Source organism: Lutjanus erythropterus, chromosome 21 (assembly GCF_056507025.1).
Source record: "Lutjanus erythropterus isolate fLutEry1 chromosome 21, fLutEry1.hap2, whole genome shotgun sequence".
In the NCBI taxonomy this organism is placed as follows: Eukaryota; Metazoa; Chordata; class Actinopteri; order Lutjaniformes; family Lutjanidae; genus Lutjanus; species Lutjanus erythropterus.
This window is the reverse complement of record NC_139337.1, coordinates 12,407,715-12,426,021: the sequence shown is the minus strand read 5'-3', so window position 1 is coordinate 12,426,021 and position 18,307 is coordinate 12,407,715. Positions and strand designations below refer to the sequence as shown.

The following is an 18,307-nucleotide window of genomic DNA, read 5'->3' as shown; positions in this document are numbered from 1 at the left end:
CTCTGACAGACAGAAGACTGTGATTAGGTGGGGGAGGAGGGTGTTACACTGTCTGCAAATACTAGATTTCACTCAAATTTTCAGTCATCCCCCATTACAGGAATGTATTCTACCAAGATGTGAATTACAGAGTGTACGGCCGAGCAACCCGAGTCGATGACATGCAACATTTGTGATGCCTGAATTAGTTTTCAATTGTAAGAACAGCACAGATCCTTGCAGCGCAGGTGTGTGTCTGGGTGTGTGTGAGGTTCAAGGTCTTTTCAATATTGACTGAGACAACAACTGAGAGTGAGCCAAGGTTTTGCTCTGTGGAGGTTTGTCCTGCAATACATGTAACTACACACACTTACATGCACAGGGGCATTCGTAAACAAACACAAACACACCATCCTGTAGTCCACTGGTTCCCTACCTTTATCGTATCTATCAGATTAACTGTAGCACTCATCAGTGCAATCCATCATGTTCTAAATGTGTTCATTTAAATTCTTATATTTAAAACTAGTGATAATCCATTCATTTAAGCTATTCTAACTGTTTGTCCTCTACTTTTAGCTAACAAATTTAACTATTTGTAAACTACCTTTGGCAGACTGTGTCCAAAATATAAAATGTTTATCCACTGCTTTGAGTTAATGCCTAGGTTTTACATATAACTCAGTATGTGATAATACATTTTTAATATATATATATACTTTTTAATTTGTTGAGCTACTGCAACTGCAGAAGTGTCCTCTTGAGTACATGTACCTCTGGATAGGAATTGTTTGATTTTTCCTGAGCAACAGAATGTTGATTAGTGGAAAGAGCTTCTCTAGATTGTGTCCAGCACTAAGAGGAATAAAATGAATGACAGAAAGAGACTGAAGGCTGGCTAGAAAACAGTAGGAGACACACAGAGGTGGATGAGGCAGAGGAAGACGGCCTGATTCTAAGAAGGATAGATAAAAAGCCAGGTTGACCTCCAGTCTGTCTGTCTTTGGTGCTGCTGTTGGCACCATCGCTATCAGCAACCGGAAGGATCTCCCTTCTTATCCGCAGCACTCGTCTCCAGCACCTCCAACCCTCACCCTCCTCTCTCTGTCTGATAGGCCTGTCTCTGATGTGTCCTGTTTGCGGGAATTTACACAGACCTGCGCTTTGTCCCACATGAATGGGAGCTTGAAGTAGTTTTAACTCAAAAGGCATGTTTGGCTTGAAAGAAGATGGCTGAGGCGGAGAACGGTGGCTTCTGATCCCCTATTCCAAGTCTCATAGAGGAAAATATTTGGCAATGATCCTGATATAATCAGTCAGCATCCGCAAAATAAAAGTGTGGATTTGTCATCGCTGGTCTTCAATAATGAGCTGAACGTTTGCAGAAGAGCGCTCTGCCTCCTCGTTCAAAGCAGATAAGCCCATTGTCGAGACTGCAGCTTGTTATTAACAAGGTTGAACATGAGTCAGCAAAGCCTATTGTTTAAGAACCAGAGAGGTGGTTCTCTTCCATCACAGCTTATCAGACTGCCATGAAGGACAAGTGTAGAGGAAAGAAGAAAACATGTTTTATCTACTTGTTACAAAGTTTCATATAATGTGTCAGCCTGTGCTAACGGCAAAGTCAGCTCTTCCCTAATCCTATTTGAGTCATCACAAAATGTTGCATTTAGAAACTTCTTAGGTATTTCGGTATGTAGGGTCCTCATGAAGCATTCATTTGCTAAAACCATCAGAAGAATTTCATCACATTTTTCAGAACAAGTAAGATATGATTTTTTTTTTTCTAAAAACATGCTGCCAGTTTCATTTAGTAATGACAGAACTTTCTTAAATGCTAGAACTTCCATAATCAACTAATGTTGCAGGTGCTTTTATGGGCTGAAAGCACAATGGCTTTTTTTTCAAAAACTGTTTTAACTGCAGCAACAAATGCTGCAGACCAGGGGCCTGTACTATGAAGCAGATTTAACAAACCAAGGGTATGTCTAAGTGATCTGGTTTGACTAAACCTTACAAAGGCAATCAAGGATAAGTGGTCACACGAAGCTGCTTATCAACTCGGTAAATCAACCCAGGGTTTCCCATTTGAGACACGAGCATGTTCACATAAACAGGGCAAAGTCTGCAGCATCTCACCAATCGCATCATGGACAAGACTACTGACAGCAGAGTGGCAGATTTTACAAATGAAGGGCAAACTATAATATTAGACAAACAATAAAGAAGGCGGTGATCATAATCATCATAATCCAGACTGAAAGAAACACTCAGCTGCCACATGCAGGAAGGACAGCTGGCTTTTTCTGTATGTGAATAATAATGATGGTAATATATTTATTCTACTGTGCGCTTTTCAGGATACTCAAAGACACTTTACGCGAGTTGAAATTATTATAGACGACAAACTAAATATGTATATATATTTAACACACATCATTAATCACACAATAAACAGTTCAATGTGTAAATTAAAAGTCCTCTCACTGTCTCCAAAACCTCTCATGCACTCGCAGCTGAGTGTTTTCACAAGGTTGCCTGATGTTTTCAGCTGGAAAAAACACTAGACACAAGGCCTTAAAATATCACTGCTCTATTATTAGAGCACGAGTAGATCTGACTATAATTACATTTGTCTGGTCCGTTAAATTGATGTGCTGCTTACATGTATTCTTGAGAGAGTTTTAGTCTTACTTTTTCAGCAGCGCCCAACGGTGTCAAACTGAGTTGGGAGAGAAATAAACAGTTTAATGCATTTGATGATCATCTGTCTGTCATCTGATCTGCACACAGACAATCAAACATATTAAATTATGTAACTGTGCGATCCAATATTTGGAACAATATGTTTTTAAGAACAAGCACAAGGTTTTAGTACTTCAATCAGTCATTGTTTCAGGATGAAATCAGTATGTAAAAGCACAATGAAATAACACTTTTTTAACCCTTCTCTGTGCACTGCAAGCTCATGGTGATCTACCCCAGTAAGAAGTGAACCACCGTCAGAGTACCAAAAACCCAGGGTTAACCTTGAAAGTAAGCTTGTTAACCACAAATCCTGCTTACAGGCTGCAGGTGTGCTTGTGATGCTGTGTAAAACATAAATAAAAACAGAATGCATTTTTTTGCAAATCCTTTTTGACTTGTATTTCTTAATATTAAAACAGGTAAACTTTACTGTTTTGGGTAAATATACAATAATTATGAACGTAATGCCTGCAACAAATATCACTAAATTCAGGATGGGCAACAAAAGACGGGTTCAGTTGTGAAATGCTCAAAAACATCTGTTCAGAACACTGAACAGGTAAAAAGGTTAAATGTTAAAAGGTGACAGTATCATGATGATGAGGTATTAAAGGGGCATCCTCCAAAGACTCAGTCGTTCACAAGCAAAGATGGAGAAAACGTCATCCCTTTGTGAAAAACTGCGTGGGCAAATAGTCTATCAGTAGTGTTGAGAACAATGTGTCCCAACACAAAACTGGAAGGAATCTGGAGATTTCACCATCTACAACCCACAATATCATAAAAAGTTTCAGAGAAATCTCTGCCCATGAGGGGCCAGTGCCGAAAACCAACATTGAATGCCTGTGAACTTTGACCCCTTGGGCTGCACTGCATTAAAAACCTACATAATCAACTAAAGGATAGTACATGAGGTTAGGAACACTTCAGAAACTGTTGTTCTTAAACACAGTTCGCTGCTGCATCTGCAAATGCAAGTAAAGACTCTACCATGTAAAGTGAAAGCCATATCAACAACATCCAATACACCACTGGCTTGTTTTGGCCCGAGCTCATCTGAAATTAAGTGATGGAAAGTGTGATGGTACGGGGGCGTGTTAGTGCTCATGGCACAATGGATAACTGGCACATCTGAATGCTGAAAGCTAACATACAGGTTTTGGAGCAACATATGCTGCCATCCAGACATGTCCTTCTGAAACGTCCCTGCTTATTTCAGTAAGACAGTACCAAGACACATTCTGCATGTGTTACAACAGTGTGACATCATAGTAAAACAGTTTGGGTACTGGACTGGCCTGCCTGCAGTCCAGACCTGTCTCCCATTGACAATGTATGTTGCATTATGAAGTGCAAAATAGGACAACAGAGACCCCAGACTGTTGAGCACCTGAAGTCATATGTGGCTAAACGCTCCCCTGATGTTGTTAAAAGTAAAGCTGATGTAACACAGTGGTAAATATAACTCCATCCCAACTTTTTTTTGAAATGTGTTGCAGGCATGAAATTAAGAATGAGTTTATATTTACAAAAAAATGATAAAATTTATCAGTTTAAGGATTAAATATCTTGTCTTTGTGCTGTACTCAGTTGGATAGAGGTTGAAAAGTATTTGCAAATCATTTCGTTATGTTTTTAATTACATTTTATACAACATCCCAACCTTTTTGGCATTGAGGTTTGTACATTATTACAAGTAACCATTTTTCTCTTTAAATTGAAAGCATTTATTCAGTATGTACAATCCAACCAGGCAGCACTTCGTTCAAGCCCACTTGTCAGCTAGCATTCACTCTGCTGAAATGTCAGATGAAGATATGAATGAATGATGAAGACACTGAATTCCTACAGGCTGAAAGAGAGTAGCTGACCAATGAACACCATGTGTGCTTGGCAACTAAAACAGAGTGGTCTTTTTCTGTGGCTGATATTGGTACCAAGGCCAACGAGAGGAGACCACACTTCACGGGACATCACATCCACCATCTACAGCTGCTAATAACCTGTGAACAGAGTGTGAAACACGACACACTGCAGTGTTCTGGTTTGCTGCTGGTGCTGCTGGTATCCTCACCACATCAAAGTGAAACCCACTACAATGGCCTCCCATGAGGGTAATGCGATTAAGTTTGATGTGGATTAACGATTTCCGGACAACTCCAGACTAAAATGGACGGAAGGAATAGCTGGCTTTCAATCGGGGGCTCGCTTTGAAATTCGCACAGGGAATCGAGGAAAATAGCTCCTATTGGGCTGGGTCAAAGATGAGTGCCACACAGTTTAACTTGATGTCATGTATTTAGCCCACTGAGTTAACACCAGGGCTGTGTATTCTTAGTTTGTGGAGCACCATTATGTGAGACCACCAAGGCTGCAAACAGAGCCTTAAGCCAAGAAAATGGCAGAGGACACAAAGCCCTTCATAAGAAAGAACAAAATCACATGAAAGTTAAAACATGATCAGATCCCCTCAGGAACCCTGTCTGCCCCAGAGTCACTGAATTTGAGGTATAAAGTTTCAAATTATAATCATTTCTGGTAAAGACAAGAGTTGTAGTGATTTGTCTTTAGATCAAAGGCATATTTCAGATTATTTGATGTGGGGTTGTATGAGGTACTTACAGATAATGTCCCAGTTAGGAGAAGGAGAAGACTGGTGAATATAAATTCATCTAAAACATGTAAGTCACACAATAACACAAACAAACTAACTAACAGATTGAGGCAGTGGTAGATAAATCCCTTGTTCTGTGGGGTAAAATTACTGATTTCGCATACGGAGTTCAGTTGGTTTGAAGAGGGCAATATTTGGCTTATATAATGATTAATGGTTTCTGTCAGAAAAGGCCGTCTGCAGTGGTGAAAACATCCAAAATATAACATACACTTAAACCAGTATTGTTTTTTTTTGTGTTTTTTAGGCAGATCACTTTTCACTATACTCTTTGTTTCTGATCCTGTCCACACTTTGTGGCGGTGGTCCTCAAGACAGGACAGCACTGCCTTGCTGCTGCTGCTGCTGCTCTTGAAGGAGGACAGAGCACTCCACGCCTCTCACTTCCAGTTCTTGTGCAGCACAGCTGTACTGCTGTGATAATGTTAATCCATTTCCAGTTTGTGGAGCTTTAAGAGAAGCACTAAGTTGCATGTCTGTCCCAAATACTCCCACAATTTAGATGATCACAGGCAAGGTTTGTTAGCTGCAGCTTGTTCTCCAGGTGAATCCATGCTCTGCCTGGGCACAGCAGTTCATTGCAGTATCATTGATGAATCATCAAAGCTTTAATCAGTATCAATGGCACCTAATATACTGGCTATCGATAATTATCTCATACAAAACTACTTCAAGTAATCCAAACTATCACTTTAATGTGATTATATAATTGTAACTGATCAGAGTGAAGATTTTGCCATCAATTTATCCACCTAAAATGTTGACTGATTTCTGTCTGCACACAACTGCTGTGTCCATTCACTCTTTATGGAAAAGAAACCTGAAGTTTCAAACAGCAGTGCCGGTTTTGAGGCGAGATGATGTAATCACTGGACTATGTCACTCAGTTTCAAACTTACTGAGCGGGTGTTTGAATTGGCCGATGTTATGTCAGCTTTGGACTGAGGTTTGACGTCGATTCAACATGTGGCTTCTTCTTCTCTGGCACTCTTCGTCCGTCCTTCGTCCAGGTATGAGACAGGACTTAAAACTGAGAGGAAGAGAAAGGGAGGAGACGCGGACATGACTGATTGGTGTGTGTGTGTCTGAGGGGCCTCCGTTTAGCTGACACTATTTCAAACAAGAAAATCAGAGGAGTACCATCGTAAAAATCCAGAGTAACCTCAATACTCGCCTGATTTAGCCTCTCCATTTAAAGAAAATCCTTGAATGAAACATTACTGGACTATTTTGAGCTTCCTTTTCCGGTGCCAACTTTTTAAACTTTGTGATGTTCCCCTGGTTTAAGAAACCAAAATAACATCAGGGAATTAGGTAAGCACCGTGGTTTTTCATTCAGGTCTCTCAGAATTCAAGGAGCAGTAGACACTAATACCAGACCCCTGTGACGCAACCATCTCCTCCTTCTCATTTCCTCCTCGGCAGGGCAGAGGGGCCCCAGACAGGAAGCCGCAGGTTCGGCAGCCAATCACGTGCCAGAAAGCTGTCAGATCCTTATGGTTGCCATTGGCCCACATCAGAGCAGTGCAGTGAGCCTCTGAGGGTTTTTCGACTCCAAAGCCACCAGGGATTCCCTCCGGCTGCTGCCATCTGTGCCCGACCCCAAAACGGTTACAGAATTCAACCATTAAAAGGAAATAATCTGTAAGAAACACAGGATCTTTAAATAAACTGTGCGTCCCACAGAGCAGCGCCACATTTGATGTAAATGGCCAGGGAAGTTTGGTTTTCAATTGTTTAATGTTGGGAAATAAAATAAGCTTAAATGCATTCTGCTGTGTCTTTTTCCACTGTAAAGTGTTTTTACAAACTTAAGGTCCTGCGTGAAATGTCCCATTGTGGAATGCAGCCCCATTAAATCTTGTTAATGTTCCCTCACGCACACCAGGATTTAAACTACACTAACTGCAGACATGAAAGGGTGAAGATCCTGGTTGTGGAGCATTCAACTACGCAGAGTATGGGTATAAAAATGCTGAAATCCAGCAGCCAAAGTAATAATCAGTCCACTAAATGCACATCTGAATGAAAAACCACTGTGGTTTTGACTATGCTGGCGGAAACGTCTCAAATGTGTTGACAAACAAGCCTTGAAGATATGTGGCAATCAAGAGGCAGAGAATTAATTACTGGGAGGAAATGTGCAACTTAATGTGTCGAAACCACAGTGATGCTCATTTCTGCCTCCCAAACATAGTTTTGAGCTGATGGAAGAGTTTTGAGTGCGGGCGTTAGATTAATGTCATCCCTAATGGGACAGGCAGAGCTTTTTTAATCTGTTGTGAAAGAAGTTTTGTCAGTTTGTGTCCAGAGATGCACTGATAATCCATTGTTAACATTATAACCCCAGCATTACGCGTGTTCTCCTGTGTCTTTCCTAATGTGTACTTCTATCTGCAAGTATTTTCCTACTCCTCTCCTCCCTTTGTTTTTGGCAGTTAGCAAAGATTGTGCTTTAATTTAAATGCTAACACTGGGTAAATGGTAAATGGCTACATTTAAATAGCACTTTAAAAGTTTTTTTTCCACTCCTTGAACTACACACACTTGTCTACTGCACCGACTGGAGCAATTTGGGGTTGGGCTAGGATGGTCCTGTCTAGAAGGCAACCCTTCACTGGCGAAAGATCTCGCAAGAATTATAATTTTAACCCAAACTATGATCTTTCCATAGCCCTAACCAAGTGTTTTTGTCTACAAACCTACCCAGATCTTAACCACAGCAGTCACATTATAAAACATAATTAGTTTGTACAACATGCACAATGAAGAATCAAGGCACATCCTGCATGAGTTTCACAAATCAGGGGTTTCCTTCTAGACATGACCCCGAAGGACCATTCAACATGTAAGCAGGAGGAAGTGACTCTAACTGCCAACCATGTTACCAGTGGACAACCTGCTCACCCTCTGAAGGCCTACACAATCAGTAGCACTGAGCATGATTGTTTCTCTAAGTGAGATGTGTATTCTTAACAATGAAGTGAATGATTTAGCTATTGGTGAAACATTTTTGACAGAATCTAATTGAACAAATAAAAATGACAAGCAGACCAGCGTCTCCTTTAAAAAATGAATTTTTCTAAAGTGGCTTTTACTTTAACTTTTGTTTGTTTTATGCTCTAATTCATTTATCTAAAAAATGTATTCATTGTCATTGTCATTTCCTGTTTTTATGTCTGTCAGGTCCTTTGTAAACCTGTTTTTTTTGTTTGTTTTTTCAAAAGTGCATAGTTCATACTCAGTACTACAGACATATTTTGCTAAGTGATGTTAAATAACCAGCCCTGGTCCTATTTGAGATGGAGCACTGACCTGTGGTGGATCTTAAATATCATTAATTAACTATCATGTTTAGCTATCAGATAAATTACTTAAAAGCTATTCAGCTTCTGGAATAATGATGGTAAAATGACTCCTTAAGTGAAAAGTAACACAGCAGAGAAACTGGAGTATGGCCTGGCACTGAGGACTTGCCACCAGACAGTCTGTGAGGACAGAGAGTCTGACAGACAAAAAGAAAAGGGCACTGCCAGGATGCTCTCCTGTTAAATTACAGGCCTGAGATGATAAGCCCTGCATGTTTACACTCTAAATCTAGTACTGCCAGTAAATTATAGTACAACAGTTGTATTTATAAACACCATGGTCGTATTTTAAACCCTCTAGCAGCATGGCTAACGCAATGACAGCTATATATGAGATGTTGCAATGGTCCAACACGAGCCACTTTTACATAGTGAAGCCAACCATGACTTGCTGGGATCAGGATTAGCTTAAAGTGTTTACAACAGAAGATCCAAAGTACTACTTGTTCTTTTAAAACTATAGCCGAGTCAGCGGGCAAACTGTGCCAGTAAGCTACGAGACGCCAAAAAAGGAAAATGTTGTTTATGAGGAAATTGTGTGACATAAATAATATGTAAGCCCTGTTTGGCCCCGCAGTGGAAACCTGGCAGTCGGTTGTTTCCTCTCCTACTTATCAAGACTGCCCAGCAGACTCTGGCTGTGATGCCAAAAGGTCACAGTCACTGGTGTTATCACACTATGACTCCGTCCTCACACACAAACAAGAGGAGGCTGGGGTGATAACAGAGGACAGAGTAACAAAGTTGAAAAATAGAAACAGCGTCGACTTCCTGGCATTAGGACACAGATGATGTATGCTTGAACGCAAAGAAAAACAAGGATACTTTGATGGACAGACAGAAGGAGTAGCAAACAGCAGACAATACGGCGGATGAGACATGGTCCGCTGAAAATAAGGGCCCTCGCTCCTCCACAGCATCAATGGTAGCAGCAGAACTTCCTGTTACTACTGCCAGTAGTGACAGGAATGTATGAGCAATATTAACAGTAGCAGGAGTAAAAGAGAAACAGTGTGCCAATTAATATCACTGGTATGAGAAGAAACTCAAAAAAACAGTCCAAGTAGCTTAAACTATTATCAGCATAGGGATGGGAATTGATAAGATTTTACTGACACCAATGCCATTATCGATTCTGATTATCAGTCTGATTATTTATCAATTCCCTTATTGATTCCTAATCAGCTTTCTGTGTGGGGGGAAAAGGGTAAGCCTACACAAATTTTTAGTGTCACTGTAACTGTTTTTACTATCTCTGTGTCTGAAATCAGTACTGTTGTTATCTTTCTTTGTGAAATTAAGCCACCGTTTCTTCCTCTCCACCATGACTCCTTCTTCTTGCAAGTTCCCAGCAACATAGACACAGAAGTCCCTGAGTCCCCGGCCCCTCTCTCCACAACTCGTGTTCTCAATGACATGCCTTGAGCACTTTCTGGCCCCATGGCACAGCGCCCCAGGCTTCAGAGGCAGCTTCGACACTGTTTAACAGCAGGATGAGCAGCTGGTACACCACACCCAGACACCACTGTCATCCCTCAAAAGTTATTCCCCACTGTTTGTCATCATGCCACTCATCAATACAAGCACCATGGCATCAAACATAACGGGCACATGTGGGTGTATTTTGCACTATATGCTGTTGAACCAAAGAAACTGGTGGAAATTTAACGTCACTTTTTAAAAAAAGAAGTAGCAGCACTGTCCTAGCAGCACCACAAGTAAAAGTACAGTGCAACATAACGCAGTAGTAACTGTGATAGCAGTAAAGACAGTAGTAACACAAGGTGTCAAACCTACCAAACCTGCGACAGAACACCCCCATGACAGCGCTCTCCTCCACCACTCTCAGATCCGCCAGGAGAGCCAGCTCCAGCCCTCCAGCCACAGCGAAGCCACTGACTGCTGCTATCAGCGGCTTTGACAGCTCCAAACGGGACGGACCCTGGAGGAAACAACTGTATGAGTACATCAAAACACATACACATACTATAGGATTTAAGCACACATTGTTAACAAGACAACAATACTGTTTCCTGCAGAATATATCTGTTGTAAGATAAATTTGAACCATGTCCATGTTAATGTATATTTCCACTTTCCATCCAAGTTCTGCCTGTCGCTGAACAAATGAGGCCCTGTGTATTCTGTAACAGATGCAGTGCTATAATTTTCTGCACAGGAGGTCCACTCAATCCTAAAGACTTAACATGCAATCCAAACAGATTGCACGTAGGCTGCAGTTTTTAGAGCTTACAGTACTTCATTTGTGTTATGTCTTATTCTTTGTCAAGTGATAGTAGTGTGCCAGAGGACTCTCTGCACAAGCACAACACACAAATGTATTCTGAGGCATTTATCTCATTCAATTTCATTCCCTAAACCCAAATCTTCACCATTACCTGTCTTCCCAACCCCTAAAAATATTCACAATCACTACAGACCACATTTTCTGGTTTCATATTTTTGTGGAAACCTTTAGCCCTCAATTAAGATCATGAGGAAATATAGATATAACCCTCAGCAGCGTGCGCGCGCGCACACACACACACACACACACACACACACACACACACACACACACACACACCAAACAGCACTCACCATCGGACCGGGACCCTTGGTGACATCTTGCTCCAATTTAAGGGAGGCTGTGTGATTGGCCAGCTCTTTCAGATCATAACCAGCACAGAAATTCCCTCCTGGAGGAGACCACAAAATTACAAAGTATGGCAGCTGGAAAGTCAGAGAGGAAGGGAAAATGATGAGGATGAAAAAAACAACAAGTTGAGCTGGAGTCCGAGGGCTGCAATTTGGATAGCAGCTTGCTTTGGGGCTGGCTGGCACACAAATGCTTCTCTTCCCTAAAGAGCCCAAATCCAATACATAGTCACAGATCATGCATGTGCTCTCACACACACATATGCACATACACAATATCCTCATTAATGGAAGACTAACATACTCCAACCACAGCCCCTTCCGTTGGATTCATGTGGTAATTACAACATTACCCAAGAGGCCTACAAACACTATGTCACAGGCTCAGGCGGGGACTCATAAAATCCTCCTTTCTCCTTAATGTAACTGTAATGAAAATGATTATAACGAACACATGTGCCAGCAACACCCATCAACTGGGAGCTTTGATTACAGCTGTGGGTCAGCGCAGGGCAATTATAGAAAAACAGTGCGTCACGCTGTTTATGGGAGCAGCGATGTGACGGAGCTCCCTAAACCCCTTTGTCCTGGTAGGAAAGAAAGAGCAGAAGCTGGTCCATTCACAGAGGATGGTAAAACATTATTTAAAGTCTTAGATGAGGTTTGTTAGAGAACTGAGAGATATTATATTTACTTATATTCTGAGCGATGAACAAAGAGACATGAACTATTTCCAGAAGTTTAAAATATAAGTAGTGCGGTTATATCAGATGTTGCGATGAGAGAAGAGCAATGATTGAGAGTAAACTGAAGCCTTGCGGGTTCAGATTCTTTTAGCTCTAAAGATGATTTTCATCTTAGTCCATGGTGAACACACTGTTAACAGTTTTCATAGAGACTATGTCCTCTGTAGAAAGCACATGATTTGACCAAAACTATGTGGACAATCATGTCTGCTCTCCAGGGGTCCCAAGATAAATCTACTCGGTAAGTATAATAAAATCTCATGATTTTCAGTTGTTCCTCAAAATTTCTTGTGACTTACTGGAGATCTTTACCGCTTCAAGCCTCTAGTCTTGTCATATAAAACAGGAAAAAATGTCTTTGGTGAACCTGGTCAAAAACGATAATCATAATTTTAGTTGTGACAGTGGACCTTCTCTCTCATCAAAATTAGGCTCTCAAAGCACGCATGGGTGCAGGTAAAAAAAATTATATTACTAACCTGGAAGTCTCCATCATCCCCATGTTTCAAAAGGTGGCTCAATGAAATGGTTTCTATTGCTAAGATAGAACAGATTTGTTTTAGCAAATGAAATTCACAAAACTATTCTCATTGCTTGATGAGACCTGTACAGCTAATGAGCCCTGCTGCTATGTTGTATTTTGTGCAAACCCTGACTCACTGATATTCTGACAGTTCTCCACCCATTTGTTTGTGCTTTTAGGTTTTCTTGTTTGTTAATGTTTGGCTTATGTTTGTACGCTTTTTTCTTTCACACCCTTGATTTCCTGGTGGAAGTCAGGAGAGTCTCGTTTTGTTAAACGAACGGAGACAAGGAAGTTCAAAACAGCCACAACAACAACAGCTGTTAAGCAACAATAAGGACAGCAACAGTGAGAGAAAGAAAGAAAATAGAAAAGAAAAAAATGACTCGCAAGGTACCACTAGGTTCAATTCAACCAGCAGCTTTATACAAGTTGTCATTCCTATCATGACAGACGCTTGTTAATGGGGCACAGTTTCATGCAGTAGCTGAGTACTGCGTCAAACATAGGCTACTGAAAGTGAAAAGTACTGAAATGGACCGCTGTTGATTGAAATATAATGCATGCATTTCATGTCACATGGGTCACTATTGGACCACAGGTCGCACTTTGAGGGGATACACGCTAAAAACACTGGGGACCACTTTTTAAGACAAGCATTTAAAGACCCTTTACTGTTTCAACATGACAACATGTACAGGTAATAGACATTTTCACATTTCACAGTAGGAAAATCACAGGTATAAATCATTAAAATTATGAAAGTTGAATTCAATTTAATTGCTTCAGTTTAAGGGACATGATATTATGTGTACTGGCACTTTTCCTACGAGGATAAGTCAAAATGTCTTCTGTGAAAAAGGCTTAAGCCCCATGCACAATGTCAGGTTTGGTGCAGAAGAACTCGCCCGGTGACCACAGAGACTTGACCTCAATCCTATTCAGCACCTGTGTGATGAAATGAACACCAACTGTTCCCTACAAAATTCAAGCAAACATTACAGTGTGTGTTGTGGGACTAGTGAGGCTTTACAGACCTTAAAAGTGTCTTTACCTCAGCTCAGTGGAACATGTGCCTGTGGCGACACAACTGGGCTGACATCTCGATTGTACCTGACCACAAACGCCCACAGAAATCTGAATCCCAAACACTCCAAATATGTGCCAGCATACTCAAAACCTGCAGACAGCAATTACTCTTAATTTTACAAGTTAGAATAACACGCAGAAACTGAAAAATGAGAGCTGAGAGACTGATCGTGTCGGTGCTAATTTGAACAAAATGGATTCCTTATGTTTTCAGAAATACTACATCCAAACTAGAACCTGCCCGGTTGTCATCTCATAACACAGACAGACTGCTAATCACCAGTGAAGGTCAGTCTTTTTGTTATGGCGAAGCAGCGATACAGGACAACCTGCTGACAGAAATGTGTGCTGGGACAATTAAAAGCACATTACAGACATTATGGGAATCACAGAAGAGCCACTTCAACTAGAACGACCTACTGTGCCGCTTCTGTTAACCCATTTAACACGAGCTAATTACTCCCCAACACACACTGTTTTCTGTTCACAGCTGAGACTAGTGGCACTCCACAGCCTTCATCTGGAGAGGCTCCAACCCCTGAAGTACCAAACAAAGTGTATACTTGTGTCTCTGGAGGCCACAGTGCACTTTCTGCAGCAGACAGGTTGATCCAGGTTGAAGACATTATTTCCACTGAGGGAACGAGTTCATTCAGTGTGTGTGATGATTATTTTTAGAGGTATTAGGAGCCGTGGCATGATTCTTACTTTGGGCGGCTGACACAGTGCAGGCCACCTCACAGGTGTGTGTGTGTGTTTTTTCTGTGTGTGCACTCGTCTGGTCACCTCGGCATGTTGGGTAGATCTAAGGACTCCAAGGAGCTGGAAAAAAAGGTGTAGAGGAAGAAGGTGATGGAGAGAAGGTGGGCTGAGTGCTGAGGACAGAGGAGAGGAAGAGGTGAAGAAGGTGAGGAAGGGCTGAGGAAAGATGAAGAGAGGTTGGAATAAAATAAATAAACTGCCACAGATCATTTCTGTGTCCACATTTTTCAGCTCATACAACTTAATAATAAATGATCTGTTTTCTTTAACTTAATACACCAAATTAAAAGGTGTCAAATACATTTTTGACACATTCACAAAATTACCCTTGACAAGAAATTAGGCTGAACAATTAATCAAAATCTTTACCAAAATCGCAATATGGTCTACTGTTAAAGGTGAAATGTGTGTCAAAATACCATTTTAAATTAAATGTTGTGGTCCTGGTCTAAGATAGTGTCAAAGTGTCCTGCTAACTCATGTAATCTGACAAAGACTGTGTCTGCTCTCCTTGGATTTCTCTACAGATTTTTCAAACACCTCCAACTCATCTGTCTCGAAGTTAAGTGTCTGTCGTTGTTTTTGCTCCATTTCTTTTGGATGTATAGATGTTTGAGTATGTTTCAATGAGAAAAATCAATGGTTAAAGAGTTATTTAGCTCTATGAGATGAAAAGAAATGTCAGTTTCTATGTAACAGCTATTAAAGTTGAACGATATAGAATTGAGTATTTAGGATTTCCTAACCTGAAGGACTCCTAAAGTTAGTTTGGATTTGTTTCTATGATACCAATATGGGGAAAATCCTATGTTAGACTATTGCACACAACATGATGTGTTACACCTCCGTTATGTGTTATAATTAGTGAGGTTAAGCTGTTAATTATGGTATTCAAACTACCTAAACTATAAATAAACAATATATAAGTGGTCATTCAAGACCTCAGTTCAGTGTTTATTGTACTGTCTGAAATTTGCAGCAAAACCAGACTGTGTTAACTGACATTTTCTGTACCAGCACTGTGTGCATATTGTCAATAAAGAAATCCTATTTTGTGTGCCTAGGACTTTTTTTAAATTTTGGTGTGTTATCAAAAGGCTTTACATATCGTTTTTGTTTATACTAGTATGGTATCCAAGTTTAAAATTCTGGTATTGTGACAACTCCAGCTGGCGTGAGCTACTAATTCAGCATACAGACATAGGAATGGTATCAATCTTCTCATCTAACTCTCTTCAAGAAAGCACATATGCACGTTTCCCAAAAGGTTAAACTATTTCTTTAATACTGACATGTTGAAAAATGAGGAAAGGATAAACCGAGGCAGAGGAAACACAGCATCTAGAGGATAATGACTGATGCAGAGGACGGCTGGTTCAAGTAGAGACAAAAATGCCTCCCTAGATTTAAACCAAGCACACATTCTGCAGTATGTCTGCCTATCTCTCTGTCTTCCTGAAGGAAGTACCTACAAGCAAGACACTGAACTGAAAAGCAGATTGTCATCCATCTATTTTATCTCTTTCAGTTCTCTTACCTTTCCCATGCAGGACAGCCACGTTCAAGTCTGGGTCACTGTCGAAGGCCTCCAGCCCTTTGAGCAGACGCCTCGCCGTCTCCTGGTTCACCGCATTACGCACCTCGGGGCGGTTTATCCCCACGGTAACCACAGACCCCCTGCGCTCTGTGACCACAGTCTGTCCCGCAACTAATGACAGAGAATGATAAAGATGCACAGACAGAAACCAATATGAACCACAACACTTAGAGAGAGGCCGACTCAGAGACATTAAGTTTAAACCCCATGGTAGGAGGGATGGAGATGGAATGTAAATTGTTTTATGTGGACAGAGTTGATAACAGAAACAGCGACAGACGGTGAAACAATGAAAGAGATGGTCTGGACTGAGGTGAGGGCCTTGGCTCTCGCTCAGTCTCAGTGTGTGTTTATAAGTGTGTGTGTGCGCCTGTGATTGTGGCTTGAGGTTGCAGCAAGCAGTTGACCTGACATTGTTGGGGTCATCCCAGGGAATCCAGCTGTCAGCCGCAGCCAGAGGCGACTGCATCCAAGAGAGAACAGCAAGGAAAATAAAGCTACTGGATGCATTAACCTCGCTCACAAAGGCTATTCTGAGGACAAGGGACGGCTAAACAAAACCCAGTGAAGTGAAGTGAAGTCGGACAGGATGAGAAAGAAAGGCAATTTGTCACAGACGGCCCTTTCTACTCTGCTACACCCCAAACAAATTATCAAGCAGTGCAGAGAGAGCAGGGACTGGAACCACATTTTAACTACCTGTGTGTAGCGTTGTTTTCCAGTTTATTTCACAGTTACATTTTAGGACTTCTGACTGTGAGCAGCATGCTGTGAGACAGCAGGGCAATTAAAAATTAGGATAACAATTTAGAGACATAATACTTTCTCTTTTATTCAGGGGGAGTTTCAGTGAGAGCAATGCTCTCTTTTCCTGGAACACCATGATTACACATTCACACCTGGAAGCTGCCCAATACAGCCACAGAGCAGCTTCACTTGAGAGGCTGCTTTGCTCAAGGGCACCGCAGTGGTGCTGATGAGGGAGAGGCAAGTACATTTCCCACCCAGATTTATCATGCTGGTCATGGGATTGAACCTGTGACCTCCTTCATTTCATTTAGATGCATTAACAACAATTTTTTAATCTAGGAAACCAATTAAGAACAGGTATGCACAATGAGTTTTTGTTACAGATAACTGATGATTACCTGCATCTCATGTCAGATACCAGTCAGATAAACAATAGTTTCACATTAGTGTATTAAAAAAAAACAGCTTAAACCTTTTCTGTTCATAATTAATGAGTTAATCAAAAGATGAAAATAGGAGGAGCAGCCAATTTGAGTTAAACCCAGGTGTTACCAATGATACTAATTAATGTCCCCTTACATTCAGAGTGAATGAAACAGACCCTTAATTAGTTTCATTGGTAGCACCTGTGTTTACTCTATTTAGAGTGCTTTTTACTCCATTTACTTTACTATTTAGGTTTACCACTTTTAAGACCTTGTTATTGTGCATTTCTCATTTAAGATTATTAATTACATCGGTAAACATGTATGGCATATATTGTATACTGGGAAAAATGTTTATCAATCATACAACGAGCGTTTAGGTTATGAGGGAACTTCAAAGTCCATATGTTTATTAAATATAGAATTGTGGATATGTTTATTAGCTTGTTTAGTGTTTTTAGCCTCCGTTTTATATTGTTTTCACTCTAAACAATGTTATTGGTGATATCTTCCTTTGAGTCCTCGCATTAATGTAACTATGATGTACTTGTACAGGTGTGTTATGTCTGTACCGCTGACATTATGGCGGCCTCTGCTGCCTTCTACTGACATTATGAAGTTATTGCACGTTTCCAAACATACCTGTTCCCGTGTCTTCACCTTCTGTTGTACTGCTGTAGGATTTCACCGGCAACAAACTCGCCTTTATCGACAGTCCAAATGTTTTACTTTGACGGGAAGACGCTAAAAACGAGGTCAACGTCCGAAAATGTTTCAGCGCCATTGACACGAAAAACCTTAATCAAAACTGTCGACAAAGTAACTGCTAGCACGATTAAAAAATATACTAAAAATGTCTTAAATTAAGTGGAAAATACAGGTTACGATGTATGCTAGGGTAGCTAACTTCAGACTTCAGACACAACTCTTGCTGCGAGAGCGTAACACTTTTATATTCCCCCACAGAAACAAGCGCAGCACACAGGGT

General features: G+C 40.8%; 1 protein-coding gene across 3 annotated transcripts in view; it reads right to left on the bottom strand.

The window, feature by feature from the left end:
- LOC146307383 (uncharacterized) overlaps nt 1-18,300 on the bottom strand; it is a 60,127-nt gene extending 41,827 nt beyond the window's left edge. For all 3 annotated transcript variants that reach the window (XM_084746876.1, XM_084746877.1, XM_084746875.1), the window contains exons 1-4: nt 17,962-18,300; nt 16,085-16,255; nt 11,371-11,468; nt 10,567-10,711 (exon numbers count right to left, since the gene is read on the bottom strand). In XM_084746876.1, the coding sequence (XP_084603002.1) occupies nt 10,567-10,711; nt 11,371-11,468; nt 16,085-16,255; nt 17,962-18,103 (556 nt within the window). In that variant the 5' untranslated portion in view covers nt 18,104-18,300. The remainder of the gene's footprint in view (nt 1-10,566; nt 10,712-11,370; nt 11,469-16,084; nt 16,256-17,961) is intronic.
- Nucleotides 18,301-18,307: the final 7 nt, after the last annotated feature.